Below are 17,120 nucleotides of genomic sequence, written 5' to 3'. Positions count from 1 at the left end.
CAGCATACCCAGATGCTCAACCTAGGGATTTAGTAATCCAAAATACCCTCTTACCCCAAGACACTTCACATGATGACTATAATATGTCAGCTAAAGCCACAATGCTAAGATGTCTCCCCATTGTGGACACTCCCCTGTCTGGTAAGGTTAGTCAGGAAGGAGAAGCTCTTGTAACATAATTTGCACTTGAAGGGCCTTTCCTTGGTGTGAACGGTCTGGTGCTGCTTCACATAGCTCGCCTCAGCGAAGCGCTTCCCACACGTGGGGCAGGCGTACGGCTTGTCTGCGTCCGTCCTAATGCTCCGCCTCCAACGTTGTGACCCAATGACACCAGAGGTAGAAGCAGGAGCCACCACCCTCAGGTGGTTAATCTTTGAGCTCCCTCCTTGACCTCTTGCCATTGTTTGGGTGTTTGGATTGTGTGTTGTGTTATAGGCTAGGTACCTTGTGGTGAACGCCCATCCTGACATTCTGTATCGGTGCAGTAACCATGAGGTAGCTGAGGAAAGCTAGACTCAGGTCCAAGCCCAGGCTTTCTATGAACTGAGCCACTAGGCACTTCCTGAAAGACTACCACCAGGGGGTTCCACTCACCATTCTCTGTGAAGGTTGAATCCCAGGGTGACCTGCTCTGTTCATCATGGATACTGTGGTGTTTGTATCATAGACCCTCCTGTTCCTATCAGCCCCAGGACCTGCTCCATCCCTGCACTGATACTGTGAAGAGAAGGGTCTGGGCTGCAGACTGGATCCCTGACTGTAGCCTCTGTCTCTCTGATGACCACCAGGACTGAGGTTGTTCAGTCCACCTGTCCACTGGTTGTGTTCTGTGTGGTGGAGTCTCTGTCACTCATGGTTTGTATTTGTATTTATTATGGATCCCCATGCAGCTACTCTTCCTGAGTTCTAGTGAAATTAAGGCAGTTTATACAATTTAAAAATCATTACAATACATTTACAGTTTTCATAACACACTGTGCCTCAGGCCCCTACTCCACAACTACCACATATCTACAGTACAAAATATTTGTGTGTATAGTGCATATGTTATTGTGTGTATGTATGTGTCTGTGCCTATGTTTGTGTTGCTTCATAGTCCCTGCTGTTGTTCTTAATCTATTTTTTAAATTGTATTTTACTGCTTGCATGAGTTACTTGATATGGAACAGAGTTCCATGTAGTCATGTCTCTATGTAGTATTGTGCTCCTTCCATAGTCTGTTCTGGACATGGGGATTGAGACCTCTTGTGACATGTCTTGTGGGGTATGCATGGGTGTCCAAGCTGTGCACCAGTAGTTGAAATAGACAGTTTGGTGCATTCAACATGTCAATTATTCTCACAAATACAAGTAGTGATAAAGTCAATCTCTCCTCCACTTTGAGCCAGGAGAAATTGACATGCATATTATTAATATTAGCTCTCTGTGTACATCCAAGGGCCAGCGGTGTGGCCCTGTTCTGAACCAATTGCAATTTTCCTAAGTCCTTTTTTGTGGCACCTGACCACACGACTGAACAGTGGTCCAGGTGTGACAAAACTAGAGCCTGTAGGACCTGCCTTGTTGATGGTGCTGTTAAGGTAGAGCAGCGCTTTATTATGGACATACTTCTCCTCATCTTAGCCATTTTTACAGACACCATCACAATATGTTTTGACCATGAGTGCTGTTTGTAACTACCCTGGTAGGTTGACTGATAACCTGAACCAGGTTGCAGGCACTAGTTAGTCTGACGCTTTTTCTTGAGTGGGCAGCTTGATGAAAGCCAGTCAATATTTAAATCACCCAGAAAATACCTCTCTGTTGATATCACATGCATTATCAAGCATTTCACACGTTATCCAGATACTGACTGTTAGCACTTGGTGGTCAATAGCAGCTTCCCACCAGAATGGGCTTTAGATGAGGTAGATAAACCTGTAGCTATATTACTTCAACAGTATTTAACATGAGATCTTGGTTCCGACTTGGGACGGAAGCGCAGAGGCTCATGATCCAGGGTCCTGGCTCTCCCGCCAGCAAAACTGGACAAATCCATATGTGTTGATTCACGAATTAAGTATGTTTTGGTTCAACTGATATACAAAACTCAGTCACTGCAATGGCACAAAAAATACCAAGTCAGTCAATTTTGTATTTAATTTCAACAACATGGTCATATTGTACACTCAATGTACCTTTATTGCACAAAACTATACCTGTGACAAGTAGAAGAACTTTTCTCACTATGGTAACACTTTACATTTTCAGTAAATCTGGTACCCTCGCTTTGATAAAATTAATTGTTGAATACTTTAGAAAAGGTTTAACATTACACATATCTTCACTTCACATCTTCACATGTCAAGTAAACATGAATTAAGGCACTATAATTTCCTCATTATAACACCAGTATCAACCTCCATGACAGGTTGTCACTCTTCATCAGTGAAGCATTTTTACAGACACCATCACACCAACCATCACCATATCATCTACTCTGTCTCATCGTACTCCTTCTTTCCTCAGTTCACCTCATCCAGTTCCATATAGAGTGCCATAGTATGAGTCATAATATCAGTGGTGGGCCGTCAGGGCCAGCAAGGCCTTCTCTGCTGGCCTAAACATCATCAGAATAGATTTTTTTTTTTTAAATATATTTTCCCACAAATATGTATTAAATTATTCCCCAGAGTAAGAGTTATACTCTTCATTTCATAGGTTTCCTCTTGGTTGCACTGCTTCCAGCCCCAGGTTGAGATTTGGAGGGCTGGTCTTTATGTTAGATCTTTTATCCAATCATATTCAGCCATCATGTGTTGCCAGGGGTCTAAAATCTGCCCTCAGGCCTTCAGAATCAACAGTGCGGGCACTTGTAGCTTAAAGTGAATGGAAATGAAAATTTATTGTCAACCAATCAGCTTTAGAGTTGGCTATTGTACACCTGCTGGCTGGCTCCAGTGTTACACAGGAGCAAGCTAGCAGGCGTAGTGCGTGCACGTCTTTTGATTGGATTACCAATATTGAGAGGCAGGTCCTATATGGGAGGTATATGCAAACCTCACAGAACTAGGAAACTGAATTTGATAAACAAATTAATTTGCGTACTACTAAGCTGTTTTTTTTAACCCACAGTGGCGGAAGGAGGAGAAGATATCGATTTGGTCGAGGATATAATTATAACGCCATTCTCAAGACAAACTTTTCAAGAAAAGTTAGACATTGTCAGGAGAGGTCGCCCGACGCCGACGCTACAAAGCCTGTCACAGGCGGGAAAGGGGTTTGTTCGCCACTTTCAAAGTTCCAACTACGAGCGCTATCAATGGCTCACAGGCTCCGAGAAGCACTCCAAACTGTACTGCTGGGAATGCCTATTATTTGCAAGTGATAGATTTGGTGTTTGGAGCCACACTGGCTTTGCAAACTTGAGTTGTCTAACCAAGGCAGTAATGAGACACGGCTGGGCACTTACAAGCAATGGTGCTTTTGAAAACTTTTGGGGACACCCGAGTGGATCTACAGCTCAACGAACAAGCGCGCAGGGCAATGGGAGCTGCACAATGAAAAGGTATTGTACTCTTCCCCTGCAATTCTATTAATAAAAATGTCAATTTCAAGGTGACGCAACGCCTGGTTTTATACTGCGTTTTTGTCTAAATGTATAGTGTCTAGAACCATGGCATCATAATGATGGTAATAAGAGGTGGATTAATTAGGGTGGGACTGTGTAGGACCTCACTGAAGGCCCAGCCCCCAGGCCATGGCACGCCACTGCCTAATACCCATATAACCTAGCGGTCAAACAAGGAACTTTTTCCAATTGTTTTTCCACCATTCATTTTTCCCATGGGGGATTTAAGAAACACTTCAAATAAGGACTGTGTTTCGTGTAGGCTTACCTTGGCGTGACGTTTTGATAACGGTGTAAATCTCAAGGACAAGGTGACTTATCAATATATTCGCCTGTATAATATAAATTGCCTACATTTCTTTAAATTGACAATTCTGTGAACTGTCTTCTGCAAGTTTTAAAATGACACAAACGAGTTAGCAAAGGTGTCAGCTAGAGATGGCTTTGCAAGGATTTGTAGTCTTGCATGATGTCTACTTTGATGCTGAATATATTGATCAAATTCACCATGTCCGGGAGATTTACATGGTTACCAAAATGTCACCCCAGGATAAACCTACATGAAACATCTGTACTTTACTATTTATATTTTTGACAACTTTTACTTTACTACATTCGTAAAGAAAATAATGTACTTTTTACTCCATACATTTTCCCTGACACCCAAAAGTATATTGACAGGAAAATAGTCCAATTCACACACTTAGTGGGGCAAAAAAGTATTTAGGCAGCCACCAATTGTGCAAGTTCTCCCACTTAAAAAGATGAGGCCTGTAATTTTCATCATAGGTACACTTCAACTATGACAGACAAAATGAGAAGAAAAAAAATCCAGAAAATCACATTGTAGGATTTTTAATGAATGTATTTGCAAATTATGGTGGAAAATAAACTTTTGTTATTGACCAAATACTTATTTTCCACCATAATTTGCAAATAAATTCATTAAAAATCCTACAATGTGATTTTCTGGATTTTTTTTCTTCTCATTTTGTCTGTCATAGTTGAAGTGTACCTATGATGAAAATTACAGGCCTCTCTCAGCTTTTTAAATGGGAGAACTTGCACAATTGGTGGCTGACTAAATACTTTTTTGCCCCACTGTATCAAGAGAACATCCCTGGCCATCCCTACTGCCTCTGATCTGGCAGATGCACTAAACACAAATGCTTTGTTTGTAGTGTGCCCCTCGCCATAAATAAACTTGACATTCAGCTCAGTTGCATCCTGTTTCCATTGATCATCCTTGATGTTTCTACAACTTGATTGGAGTCCACCTGTGGTAAATTCAATTGATTGGACATGATTTGGAAAGGGACACACCTGTCTATATAAGGTCCCACAGTTGACAGTGCATGTCAGTGCAAAAACCAAGCAATGAGGTATTGTCCGTAGCGCTCCAAGACAGGATTGTTACGAGGCACAGATCTGGGGAAGGGTACCAAAAAATGTCTGCAGCATTGAAGGTCCCCAAGAACACAGTGGCCTCTATCATTTTTAAATGGGAGGAGTTTGGAACCACCAAGACTTCCTAGAGCTGGCCACCCGGCCAAACTGAGCAATCAGGGGAGAAGAGCCTTGGTCAAGGAGGTGACCAAGAACCCGATGGTCACTCTGACAGAGCTCCAGAGATCCTCTGTGGAGATGGGAGAACCTTCCAGAAGGACAACCATCTCTGCAGCACTCCACCAATCAGACCTTTATGGTAGAGTGGCCAGACGCAAGCCACTCTTCAGTAAAAGGCACATGAAAGCCCGCTTGGAGTTTCCAAAAAGCACCTAATGGACTCTAGAAACAAGATTCTCTGATCTGATGAAACCAAGATTGAACTTTTTGTCCTGAATGCCCAAGCATCACGTCTGGAGAAAACCCAGCACCATTTTTCAGCAGCAGGGACTGGGAGTCTTGTCAGGATCGACGGAAAGATGAAAAGAGCAAAGTACAGAGAGATATCCTTGATGAAAACCTGCTCCACAGCGCTCAGGACCTCAGACTGGGGGCGAAGGTTCCCGTTCCAACAGAACAACGCAGGAGTTGTTTCGGGACAAGTCTCTGAATGTCCTTGAGTGGCCCAGCCAGAGCCTGGACTTGAACCCATTCGAACATCTCTGGAGAGACCTGAAAATACCTGTGCAGCGATGCTCCCCATCCAACCTGACAGCACTTGAGTGGATCTGCAGAGAAGTATCGGAGAAACTCCCCTGTCAAGCTTGTATCGTCATACCCAAGAAGACTTGAAGCTGTAATTGCTGCCAAAGGTGTTCAACAAAGTACTAAGTAAAGGGTCTGAATACTTATGTAAATGTGATTTCAGTTGATTTTTAATACATTTGCAAAAATGTCTAAACATGTTTGTGTGTAGATTGAGGGGGGGAAATGATTTCATCAATTTTAGAATAAGGCTGTAATGTAACAATATGTGGAAAAAGTCAAGGGGTCCGAATGCACTTTCCAAATGCACTGTAGGGACTGTATATACAGTATTCCTTAACACAATGTCTGGATGTAATATTCTACCCAGGAATATCCAAATGCATCTGTGGATATTTTCTGATGACAACTAAAATGAATCTTTCTCTTTTGATATAAGTGTTTGTTATAGAGTGGAGTGTTTTTTCTGCTGGTGTAACCTGAGGTAGCTCTTCTCTGAGAACCTCTTCCCACAGTGCGCACAGGCGAAAGGCCTCTCTCCCGTGTGGACCCTCTGGTGCCTCTTTAGGTCACCAGCCTGAGCGAAGCACATGTGACACTGGGTACAGCTGAAGGGTTTCTCCCCTGTGTGGACCCTCTGGTGCCTCTTCAGGGTGCATGCCTGGGCGAAACGCATGTGACACTGGGTACAGCTGAAGGGTTTCACCCCTGTGTGAACCCTCTGGTGGATGTCCACCTTCTGGGGGCAGCGGAAGCCTTTGTTACAGAACATGCAGAGGAACCGTTTTTCTTTACTATTGCCTGATGTGGCTCCCCCTCCTCGCGCCTTGGCCTTTTGTTCCATGCGTGAATCGGAAGGCCCCTTCGACATGGATAATGGGTCGCGATCCTTGAACTCGTGTAAAGGGGAGTGGGTCTCAACATTTAGATTTGTCTCTAAGCTTTCTCTGTAGTCTAAGAAGTCACTGGTGTTGCCCTGCGAGTGTCCTTCTCCTAAGTGAGTTTCGTCTGCACTCCATATCAGAAGAGCATCGTCCTCCACTTTCACAATCACCTCATCTACGACCAGACCCTCCCCTTTCTTATCTCGGCACCCTTCCGAGTATACACTACTACTGTACTGGTTCCAGTCCACTTTCATTGGATTAGTCTGTGTCTCTAATACCACAGGCATGTCACCAGGTATCATCTCTGTCTCTGTAGTGTATGAACACAATGGATCATTGACAGTCTGTAAAGTGTCACCTGAGTCCCGATGGGACAGAATAGTCCTTGGGCTCAGGTTGCCGTAAAGTAAATACTCTGAGCGTGGAGCAGGTTGACAGCCCAGTCGGTTTATCCCCGTTAAAGTCTCGGTGTCTGTCTCTGACTTGAGGATGGCGTTCAGCGTTCCACTGACCTCCATGATGCTGCATTGGGTCCTGGACTGCTCTTGGGCGGTGGAGGGGTTCTCCGTGGCTACAGGGGGCACACCAGTCTGGATGTCTCTGCTGTGCCGTGGGTCCTCCTCTCCTTCAGTCATCTCCTGCTTGACACCAGGACCTGTATCCTCTGCATCTGCAGACTGACACAAGAAGAGAGGAGGTTATTACAGGTACATGGGTTGAATTGGATAACAATGCCGTAGGGAAGTCTCAAAAGCTCCATTATGGCAGATAAATAAGGATGCACATGGAAGCTAGTGAATAGCTGAGGAGGGCCTTTCTGAAATAAACTGTCCACATTTGATTTACAAAGTAACTCATGTTTTATAGAACACTATTACACTAACCTCTATAACATGATGGGTTGAGTTTCCTATCCCCTCATCAACAGTGATTTGGTGGTCATCTCGCCATGTATTTTGTCCTGCTGGCTTCACAAAACTCCTGTGGCCTCCAGTGAGATGTCCTTCACCTGAGAGTGATTGGAGGAAAAGAGGTGGTTAGGTATATTGTATTCTATTGACACTGTCTAGAATTGGCAAGAATGTAAGGGTAACACTTCTCATAACTTCTTGATATACTATTTATTGATTGATGTATTATGTTCCAGGTATCACTGTTTTCATTTAGTAAATCATTGGAAGTGCAATAAATCAAGAATCTGGTTAGAATATGACCGTGTCTATGCGCAATATGGGGAATTATTGCATACTGTCCAAAAACGGACCAAGACCCAATTCTGGATAACACATGCAGAGGGGAACGGGGCGACGAGCACTGAGCTCTATATGAAAGGAGATACGCCGTGCAGCCTCCGCCAAAATGTACCTTTTGCATTTCCTCTGTATCGGTCGAGGATCTTGACATTACAGGGATGACTGGCGAGGACACGCTCTCTCATTGTCCTCTCTGCGCGCTCCCGTGCCACCTTAATTTCCAGTAGCTGTAGTTTCCTCCGCAATGCCCTGTTTTCTTTCTGGCTTTGAGTTATTTCCAACCGAAACACTGCATAGTCGCCATCTACGAGTTTACATATCTCAGCCACAGCTGCATTCGCTAGAACCTCCATAATGGAGGCCATTTGAGTGTGAAAAACCATACAGTTAGCCATTGTTAGCAGCTAGCTAGCGTTACCTAGTTCACATCTATCAACCAAGTCGTCTCCAATTAAATTGAAAGAATACCGGGAGTAAGTATGTGATACTGTGCGGTTAAATTAATCGTATGTTGAGTTCCAGGGTGTTAAACGTCTAACAACAATTAAATTGCTCTTGGTCACTGTACACTTTCGTTTACTACGGTTTCTTCGTTTATGGTATTATGGCGGTCTGTAAACAACCGTTAGAGGTGCATGCCGCCACCTACTGTATTGGAGTGTAGTCAATCACAGTTTACAAACTAAAATAATAAATAAACAAATATTAAGAAAAATCTAAACCTTCCTGCCTTATCCTGTACTACTAAGAAAATAAAAAAGAGCCCTACATGATTTTTGAGTCTTTGTCCACCCACCTTGTAGAGGGCTAGCTGTCCCACCTGTTCTGCCACACATTTATCATAATAGCTCTAATCTTACATTTGGCCAGTGGAGGCTGGTGGGGGGGGCTATAGGATGACATGCTCATTATAATGGCTGGAATGTAATGAATTGAATGGTAGCAAACATATGGAAACCATATGTTTGACTCAGTTCCATTTATTCCATTCCAGCCATTACAATGAGCCTGTCATCCTATAGCTCCTCCCACCAGCCTGCACTGCATTTGGCCTCACCTCTACCCAGTGGAGCGGGAATACCAATTATATATAGTTTATAGTTTTAAAGCCCTTTGGCTACCTGGTCTACTATTACATTCCTGCCCATTCCCAAGTAGGCTGGAACCCAGCATAAACACACTACTACACCCAGTCATGATTTTCCATAGCAATGTTAATGCCTCCATAGTAGGTCACTCCTATTAAATTTGCCAGATGATAAAACTATTCAATAGAGAGAGGGAATTCCATTTACTTTAGTTTTTATTGGCAGACTACACACAAGAATGTGTGTTTAGTGAGTCCACTAGATCAGAGGCAGTAGGGATGACCAGGGATGTTCTGTTGATAAGCGTGTGAATTTGACCATTTTCCTGTTCTGCTAAGCATTCAAAATGCAACGAGTACTTTTGGGTGTCAAGGAATATATATATGGAGTAATGTAGTCAAAAATATAAATAGTAAAGTACAGATACTACTTAAGTAGTACTTTAAAGTATTTTTACTTAAGTACTTTATACCGCTGGTCATTGTAAATAATAATTTGTTCTTAACTGACTTGCCTAGTTAAATAAAGGTTAAATAAAAAAATTATTCTGAGACTCCAGAAATGACTCCTTTGACAGGAGCCCTGCTCTGCAGATCAATGCAAGACACATTCAATTAATCAATTTGGGGGAGACGCAACACGCCTTTTCTGATCAGCAGAAACACACAAAAGGAAAACAAGTCCATTTCTCGTGATCTTCATCGATTTCACTTTACCCAAAGCATTCTCCACCATTTTAGATGCTTCAAACAAATTCACCAAGACTGGCATACATTGTTTTCAGCATTGGGGAAGCTACTCTGAAAATATAATTTACCAAGATGCCAATTACTTTACACTGGAAGAAGTTAAGCTAGACTAAAGCTATCCCCTTAAGAAAAAATAGTGTAGATCCAGGAATCTACACCGCTACATGGCAAAAAAGTAAATAACTATTTAAAACACTACATAGATTTGAATTTAGCTAAACTACCACCAAGCTCCTGCAAACTGTAGTTCCATTACTAGTTGAACTACATGTAGTTCACTAGTCCCCAACTACAGATTGTTTCTCCAAAAACTGCACTTGTAGCGGGTATGATCAGAGCTAGACATTTTCCACAGCAATTTTGCTCCTTTTCCCATTATTTGCATTATATTTGCATGATTTAGCATAATTAAATTCATCACTAGCGGTGGCTCGCACAGGTGACTGATCAATACCTCATGAGGCTTTCTCTCTCCAAGTTGAGACCTTGAAACTGAGAGATCTCGTGTTCCCATAGCAATATTCTGGGCATACTGTCAAGTTCTCACACCCTGATCTGTTTCACCTGTCTTTGTGCTTGTCTCCACCCCCTCCAGGTGTTGCCCATCTTCCCATTTTTCCCTGTGTATTTATACCTGTGTTCTCTGTCTGTTGCCAGTTGCAGTCTGCATCTGGGTCATATCCTGAGTCGTGACACAAGTTGGGTAACAGTGATAATGAGGGTTCCGCCATACACGATCAGTCCGTCACCTGCATGAATATTTCCAATTAGTTATTAGAAAGTAGCATTGATTTGTACATAAACATAACATTTCCCTCACATTCCCTCCTTTTATCACTCTGTGATAATTATCATTACATTAATGTAAGCATTAGATTATAGCTTCAATCAAAGGAGGTTCTATCAATATATTTATATTTACTCCATCCTTACATCCTCACTCTGGGTTTTACAATCTAAAATACACACACAAAGGGATCTATAAACTCAGGATAGATTAAATCTCTCAATGTTTAAACATTGTTTACATAGTTCTTACCACCATACCACCTGATGTTGCAGCGACATCGGTTCTGCACAAACTGTTCCTTAGACTAGTCAAAACATAAAAGAAATCCGCTTGGGCCTTCTAAACTTGTCAAAAAAAAACAATCCCCTATTCTCACACATCGTCCTTATCTACAGGGGGAAAAGGAAGCTCGTCCAGTGTCGGCAGCTCATCAGTCTCACCATCCTCTTGAAGAGCATTAAACATAATGGCTGCCGAAACCTTCTCAGCTAGGGAGGTACAAAAGCCTTACAACATGTTAGTAATACAATTAGATAGACTAAGCAAAAAAACACATGCTCCAGCCCATTGGGCAATCTGGGATCCCCAACTCCCAAACACAGATTTCAACCAAGTTGCAAGCTTCCACTCGGGCTGTGGGGAATTGTTCTTAGCCACAGTGGCAATGTATTCGGCGAGATCGGTAACATTAGAGTACCGATCAGGGACAAAAGTACAACATTCATCTTCAGTTATTGCACAAGTACCCCCATGACCTGCCAAAATATAGTCAAGAAACTCTGTTTTGCAGAGCCAATATACACAATTATTTCAGTACGTCATTCAATTGTTCCAGGGCATTTCTGTTACTTACACTCCCTCTCTGGCACTCAAGGTCACCAAGCTGCTCATTATTACACACACTTGTCACCATTGTTAAGCGCACCAGTGCCTCATCAGACTCATCTGGACTACATCACCTGTCTGATTACCTTCCCTATATAGGTCACTCCCTTTGGTTCTTTCCCTAGGCATTAATGTTACTGTTTGTGTATCATATGTGTATGCCACTTGTGTTATTTATTATTATAGTCACTCCCTGTACTTACTTCCAGTGTACACGTTACAGAATAACGCCTCACCAAAGGAAAGCATCAGGGAGTGTTTTTTAAATGTATAATATGTATAAAATAAAATAAATGTAGTGTAGGTGACGTCGCTCCGGGTGTCGCTACCAGAGCAACCGGGGATGCCTCAGCTGGCTCGTCAGGCTTGCATGCTTCAGCCGGCTCGTCAGGCTCCCGCACCTAAGCTGGCTTGCCAGGTTTCCATGCCTCAGCTGGCTAGACAGGTTCCCGCGTCTTGACGTTTGGCCCGACAAGTGTCCGTTGCCGAGTCTACCGAGGATGCCTCAGCTAGCTTGACAGGCTTCCATGCCTCAGCCAGCTTGTCACGCTCCCGCACCTCAGCCGGCTCGTCAGGCTCCCGTGCTTCAGCAGGCTCGTCAGGCTCCCGGGCTTCAGCAGGCTCGTCAGGTTCCCGGGCTTCAGCAGGCTCGTCAGGTTCCCGACCTCTCCGGTGCTCGAGGTCACCAGGCTGTTCATTATTACGCACACCTGTCACCATTGTCACATTCACTAGCGCCTCATCAGACTCACCTGGACTCCATCACCTGCCTGATTACTTTCCCTATATATGTCACTCCCTTAGGTTCTTTCCCTAGGTGTTATTGTTTCTGTTTCAGTGTTTCATGTCTGTACGCTACTCGTGTTTCTTGTTTTGTTCCTTGTGTTATTTATTATTAAAGTCACTCCCTGTACTTGCTTCCCAACTCCCAGCGTACACATTGCCGATTTCCTCCACATACCTCGGGAAAAAAACACCAAAGAACCTGGAGGCAGGTGCTTGAGTGTGAGTGATGTCAGCCAGAGACCTCTTCTCTCTCCTCATTCCAGGATGTTTGTAGTCGCTAAACAGAGCCTTCAGACTGTCTTATCATTGTTTGGAACAGTTCTCATAGCTGTCACCACAAACCCAACCGTACAACTACCTCCCCAGTTCAGGGGCAGGGTATAATAGGGCTCTTCCCACACAACCAATAGGTGCCATTTGGCGCTCCTCTCAAAGGGCTAAGAACATTATACACTGCTCAAAAAAAATAAAGGGAACACTAAAATAACACATTCTAGATCTGAATGAATGAAATATTCTTATTAAATACTTTTTTCTTTACATAGTTGAATGTGCTGACAACAAAATCACACAAAAATTATCAATGGAAATCAAATTTATCAACCCATGGAGGTCTGGATTTGGAGTCACACTCCAGCTTTAGGAAGGGTCTCGGTGGTTCCAAACTTCTTCCATTTAAGAATGATGGAGGCCACTGTGATCTTGGTAATCTTCAATGCTGCAGACATTGTTTGGTACCCTTCCCCAGATCTGTCCCTCAACGCAATCCTGTCTCAGAGCTCTATGGACAATTCCTTCGACCTCATGGCTTGGTTTTTGCTCTGACATGCACTGTCAACTGTAGGACCTTATAGACAGGTGTGTGCCTTTCCAAATCATGTCCAATAACTTGAATTTACCACAGGTGGACTCCAGTCAAGTTGTAGAAACATCTCAAGGATGATCAATGGAAACAGGATGCACCTGAGATCAATTTTGAGTCTCATAGCAAAGGGTCTGAATACTTAGGTAAATAAGGTATTTCAGTTGTATATATTTTTTTAAGCAAAACATTCTAAAAAACTGTTTTAGCTCCGTTATGGGGTATGATGTGTAGATCAATGAGGAAAAATAATGCTGTAACAAAATGTGGAAAAAGTGAACGGGTCTGAACTTTCCAAGTGCACTGTCAGGGGGTTGCAGATAGGTTATTAGCGGGTGCAGGTGACCCACGGACCACTAGTTGTCACCAAATTAGCTAACGTCATAGCAGTGGCGGTCGGTGCCGTTTATGATGAGGGGGGACGTTTTTGTTTTTCATGAGCATGGCCTTATTTCTATTACAGCATATTGGATGACTGTCATTCAAATTCCATTCACCCAGTTCAATGCAACATTGATAGGTTTAGGCTACTACATGATACTCACATTTTCCCTATAACCATAATGAGGTTGCTACAACTTAGCCTACGAATGAAAGTTTACAAAGTAGCACAGCAGGTCAACAGAACATTTTCAGGTGACAGACAGTGACACATTCAATACTGCCTTGCACACTCTTGCCTGCATCTAGCTGATTTAATGTGGAATCATTCGTCCAACAGTTGCAAATGAGAATTCCCATTGGACAAATTCAGTAAAGTTTATCCCGTTTCGTTCCGTTTGAGAAACGTTTTTCAACAGAATTGGTGAAATGAATACACCCCTTATCACGTGTAAAAACAGTTGTATTCCTTCTCGCATCTATGTGCTCTCCTCCCCTCACCTTTTCCCTTAATTTGTGGGCTTCAATGCACAATACATTAGCTGTATTTGAACAGGCGAAAAATAACTTTCCTAGCCAAACCGTATAGAAACCGCTACACACCATATTAGCTAAAGTAACGTCAGAGTCAGCATAGCTAATAGAACTAACGTGTTAGTAAACTCGCTAATCATGCAGCAATATTCCCTGTTCACCCATGACTGCGTGGCCATGCACGCTTCCAACTCAATCATCAAGTTTGCGGACGACTGTAACGGTTTTCTTTAGGTGAAGGAGAAGCGGACCAAAATGCAGCGTGGCTTCTTTGATTCATGTTTAATAACAAAAGATAAACACGAACACTACAAAAACAATAAACGTGGAAAACCAAAAACAGCCCTATCTGGTGCAAAACACAGAGACAGGAACAATCACCCACAAACACACAGTGCAACCCAGGCTACCTAAATATGGTTCCCAATCAGAGACAATGACTAACACCTGCCTCTGATTGAGAACCATATCAGGCCAGACATAGAAATAGACAAACAAGACATCCAACATAGAATGCCCACTCAGATCACACCCTGACCAACCAAAACATAGAAACATACAAAGCAAACTATGGTCAGGGTGTGACAACGACACAACAGTGGTAGGCTTGATTACCACAACGACGAGACGGCCTACAGGGAGGAGGTGAGGGCCCTCGGAGTGTGGTTCCAGGAAAATAACCTCACACTCAACGTCAACAAAACAAAGGAGATGATTGTGGACTTCAGGAAACCGCAGAGGGAGCAGCCCCCAATCCACATCGACGGGACAGTAGTGGATAGGGTAGTATGTTTTAAGTTCCTCTGTGTACACATCACGGACAAACTGAATTGGTCCACCCACACAGACAGCATCAGAAGAAGGAGCAGCAGCGCCTCTTCAACCTCAGGAGACTGAAGAAATTTGGCTTGTCACCAAAAGCACTCGCAAACTTCTACAGATGCACAATCGAGAGCATCCTGTCAGGCTGTATCACCGCCTGGTACGGCAACTGCTCCGCCCACAACCGTAAGGCTCTCCAGAGGGTAGTGAGGTCTGCACAACGCATCACCGGGGGCAAACTACCTGCCCTCCAGGACATCTACACCACCCAATGTCACAGGAAGGCCATAAAGATCATCAAGGACAACAACCAACCGAGCCACTGCCTGTTCACCCCGCTATCATCCAGAAGGCGAGGTCAGTACAGGTGCATCAAAGCAAAGACCGAGAGACTGAAAAACAGCTTCTATCTCAAGGCCATCAGACTGTTAAACAGCCACCACTAACATTGAGTGGCTGCTGCCAACACACTGACTCAACTCCAGCCACTTTAATCATGGAAATTGATGTAAAAATGTATCACTAGCCACTTTAAACAATGCTACTTAATATAATGTTTACATACCCTACATTACTCACCTCATATGTATGTACTGTACTCTATATCATCTACTGCATTTGCCATCTTTATGTAACCGGAAGGTTGCAAGTTCAAACCCCTGAGCTGACAAAGTACAAATCTGTCGTTCTGCCCCTGAACAGGCAGTTAACCCACTGTTCCTAGGCCGTCATTGAAAATAAGAATTTGTTCTTAACTGACTTGCCTAGATAAATAAAGGTAAAATAAAAAATTTAAAAATACTTTGTTTACATACATACCCTACATTACTCATCTCATATGTATATACTGTACTCGATACCATCTACTGCATCTTGCCTATGCCGTTCTGTATCACACTCATTCATATATCTTTATGTACATATTCTTTATCCCTTTACACTTGTGTGTATAAGGTGGTACTTTTGGAATTGTTAGATTACTCGTTGGTTATTACTGCATTGTCGGAACTAGAAGCACAAGCATTTCGCTACCCTCGCATTAACATCTGCTAACCATGTGTATGTGACAAATAAAATTTGATTTAAATACATTTGTAAAACCAAAAGAATACCTTTATTTGGAAGTACCAGTGTTGTGTTGGACATAGCCAGCTAGCTAACATAGCATCCCTCTGTTTGAGCAGGGCTTGAGTGAGCTAAACTAGCTAGCTGCATTTGCTAACTACAGTTAAAGTCGGAAGTTTACATACAATTAGGTTGGAGTCATTAAAACTTGTTTTTCAACCACTATAGCTTTGGCAAGTCAGTTAGGAAATATACTTTGTGCATGACACAAGTATTTTTACAACAATTGTTTACAGACAGATTATTTCACTTATAATTCACTGTATCACAATTCCAGTGGGTCAGAAGTTTACATACACTAAGTTGACGTGCCTTTAAACAGCTTGGAACATTCCAGAAAATTATGTCATGGTTTAGAAGCTTCTGATATGCTAATTGACATCATTCGAGTCAATTGGAGGTGTACCTATGGATGTATTTCATGGCCTACCTTCAAACACAGTGCCTCTTTGCTTGACATCATAGGAAAATCAAAAGAAATCAGCCAAGACCTCCACAAGTCTGGTTCATCCTTGGGAGCAATTTCCAAACGCCTGAAGGTACCATGTTCATCTGTACAAACAATAGTACGCAAGTATAAACACCATGGGACCACACAGCCGTCATACAGCTCAGGAAGGAGACGCGTTCTGTCTCCTAGAGATGAACGTATTTTGGTGTGAAAAGTACAAATCAATCCTTGAGCAACAGCAAAGGACCTTGTGAAGATGCTGGAATTAACAGGTACAAAAGTATCTATATCCACAGTAAAAACGAGTCCTATATCGACATAACCTGAAAGGCCGCTCAGCAAGGAAGAAGCCACTACTCAAAAACCGACAATAAAAAGCCAGACTACGGTTTGCAACTGCACATGGGGACAAAGATTGTACTTTTTGGGGAAATGTCCTCTGGTCTGATGAAACATAAATAGAACTGTTTGGCCATAATGACCATCGTTATGATTGGAGGAAAAACGTTAGAGGCTTGCAAGACTAAGAACACCATCCCAACCGTGAAGCACGGGGGTGGCAGCATTATGTTGTGGGGGTGCTTTGCTACAGGAGGGACTGGTGCACTTCACAAAATAAATGGCATCACGAGAAAGGAAGATTATGTGGATATATTGAAGCAACATCTCAAGACATCAGTCAGGAAGTTAAAGCTTGGTCGCAAATGGGTCTTCCAAATGGACAATGACCCCAAGCACACATCCAA

At 42.9% G+C, this 17,120-nt stretch overlaps 1 protein-coding gene across 4 annotated transcripts; it reads right to left on the bottom strand.

The window, feature by feature from the left end:
- Window positions 1-5,977: 5,977 nt before the first annotated feature.
- Window positions 5,978-12,099, bottom strand: LOC121847789 (gastrula zinc finger protein XlCGF48.2-like). Of its 4 annotated transcripts, none has more exons than XM_042330540.1 (4): window positions 11,743-12,099; window positions 10,373-10,487; window positions 7,533-7,657; window positions 5,978-7,325 (listed from the first exon to the last, which is right to left on the bottom strand). In XM_042330540.1, the coding sequence occupies exons 2-4, from the start codon at window positions 10,467-10,469 to the stop codon at window positions 6,207-6,209; spliced, it is 1,341 nt and encodes a 446-aa protein (XP_042186474.1). In that variant the 5' UTR covers window positions 10,470-10,487; window positions 11,743-12,099; the 3' UTR covers window positions 5,978-6,206. The 4 variants fall into 4 exon arrangements, with proteins under 4 accessions (XP_042186474.1, XP_042186473.1, XP_042186472.1 ...); XM_042330539.1 differs by lacking the exon at window positions 11,743-12,099 and adding an exon at window positions 11,382-11,465; XM_042330538.1 differs by lacking the exon at window positions 11,743-12,099 and adding an exon at window positions 10,778-11,358.
- Between the last annotated feature and the right edge of the window lie 5,021 nt (window positions 12,100-17,120).

Source organism: Oncorhynchus tshawytscha, linkage group LG11, assembly GCF_018296145.1.
Source record: "Oncorhynchus tshawytscha isolate Ot180627B linkage group LG11, Otsh_v2.0, whole genome shotgun sequence".
Lineage (NCBI taxonomy): Eukaryota > Metazoa > Chordata > Actinopteri > Salmoniformes > Salmonidae > Oncorhynchus > Oncorhynchus tshawytscha.
Note: the sequence above shows the minus strand (reverse complement) of the source record. Positions and strands in the feature narration are given on the sequence as shown.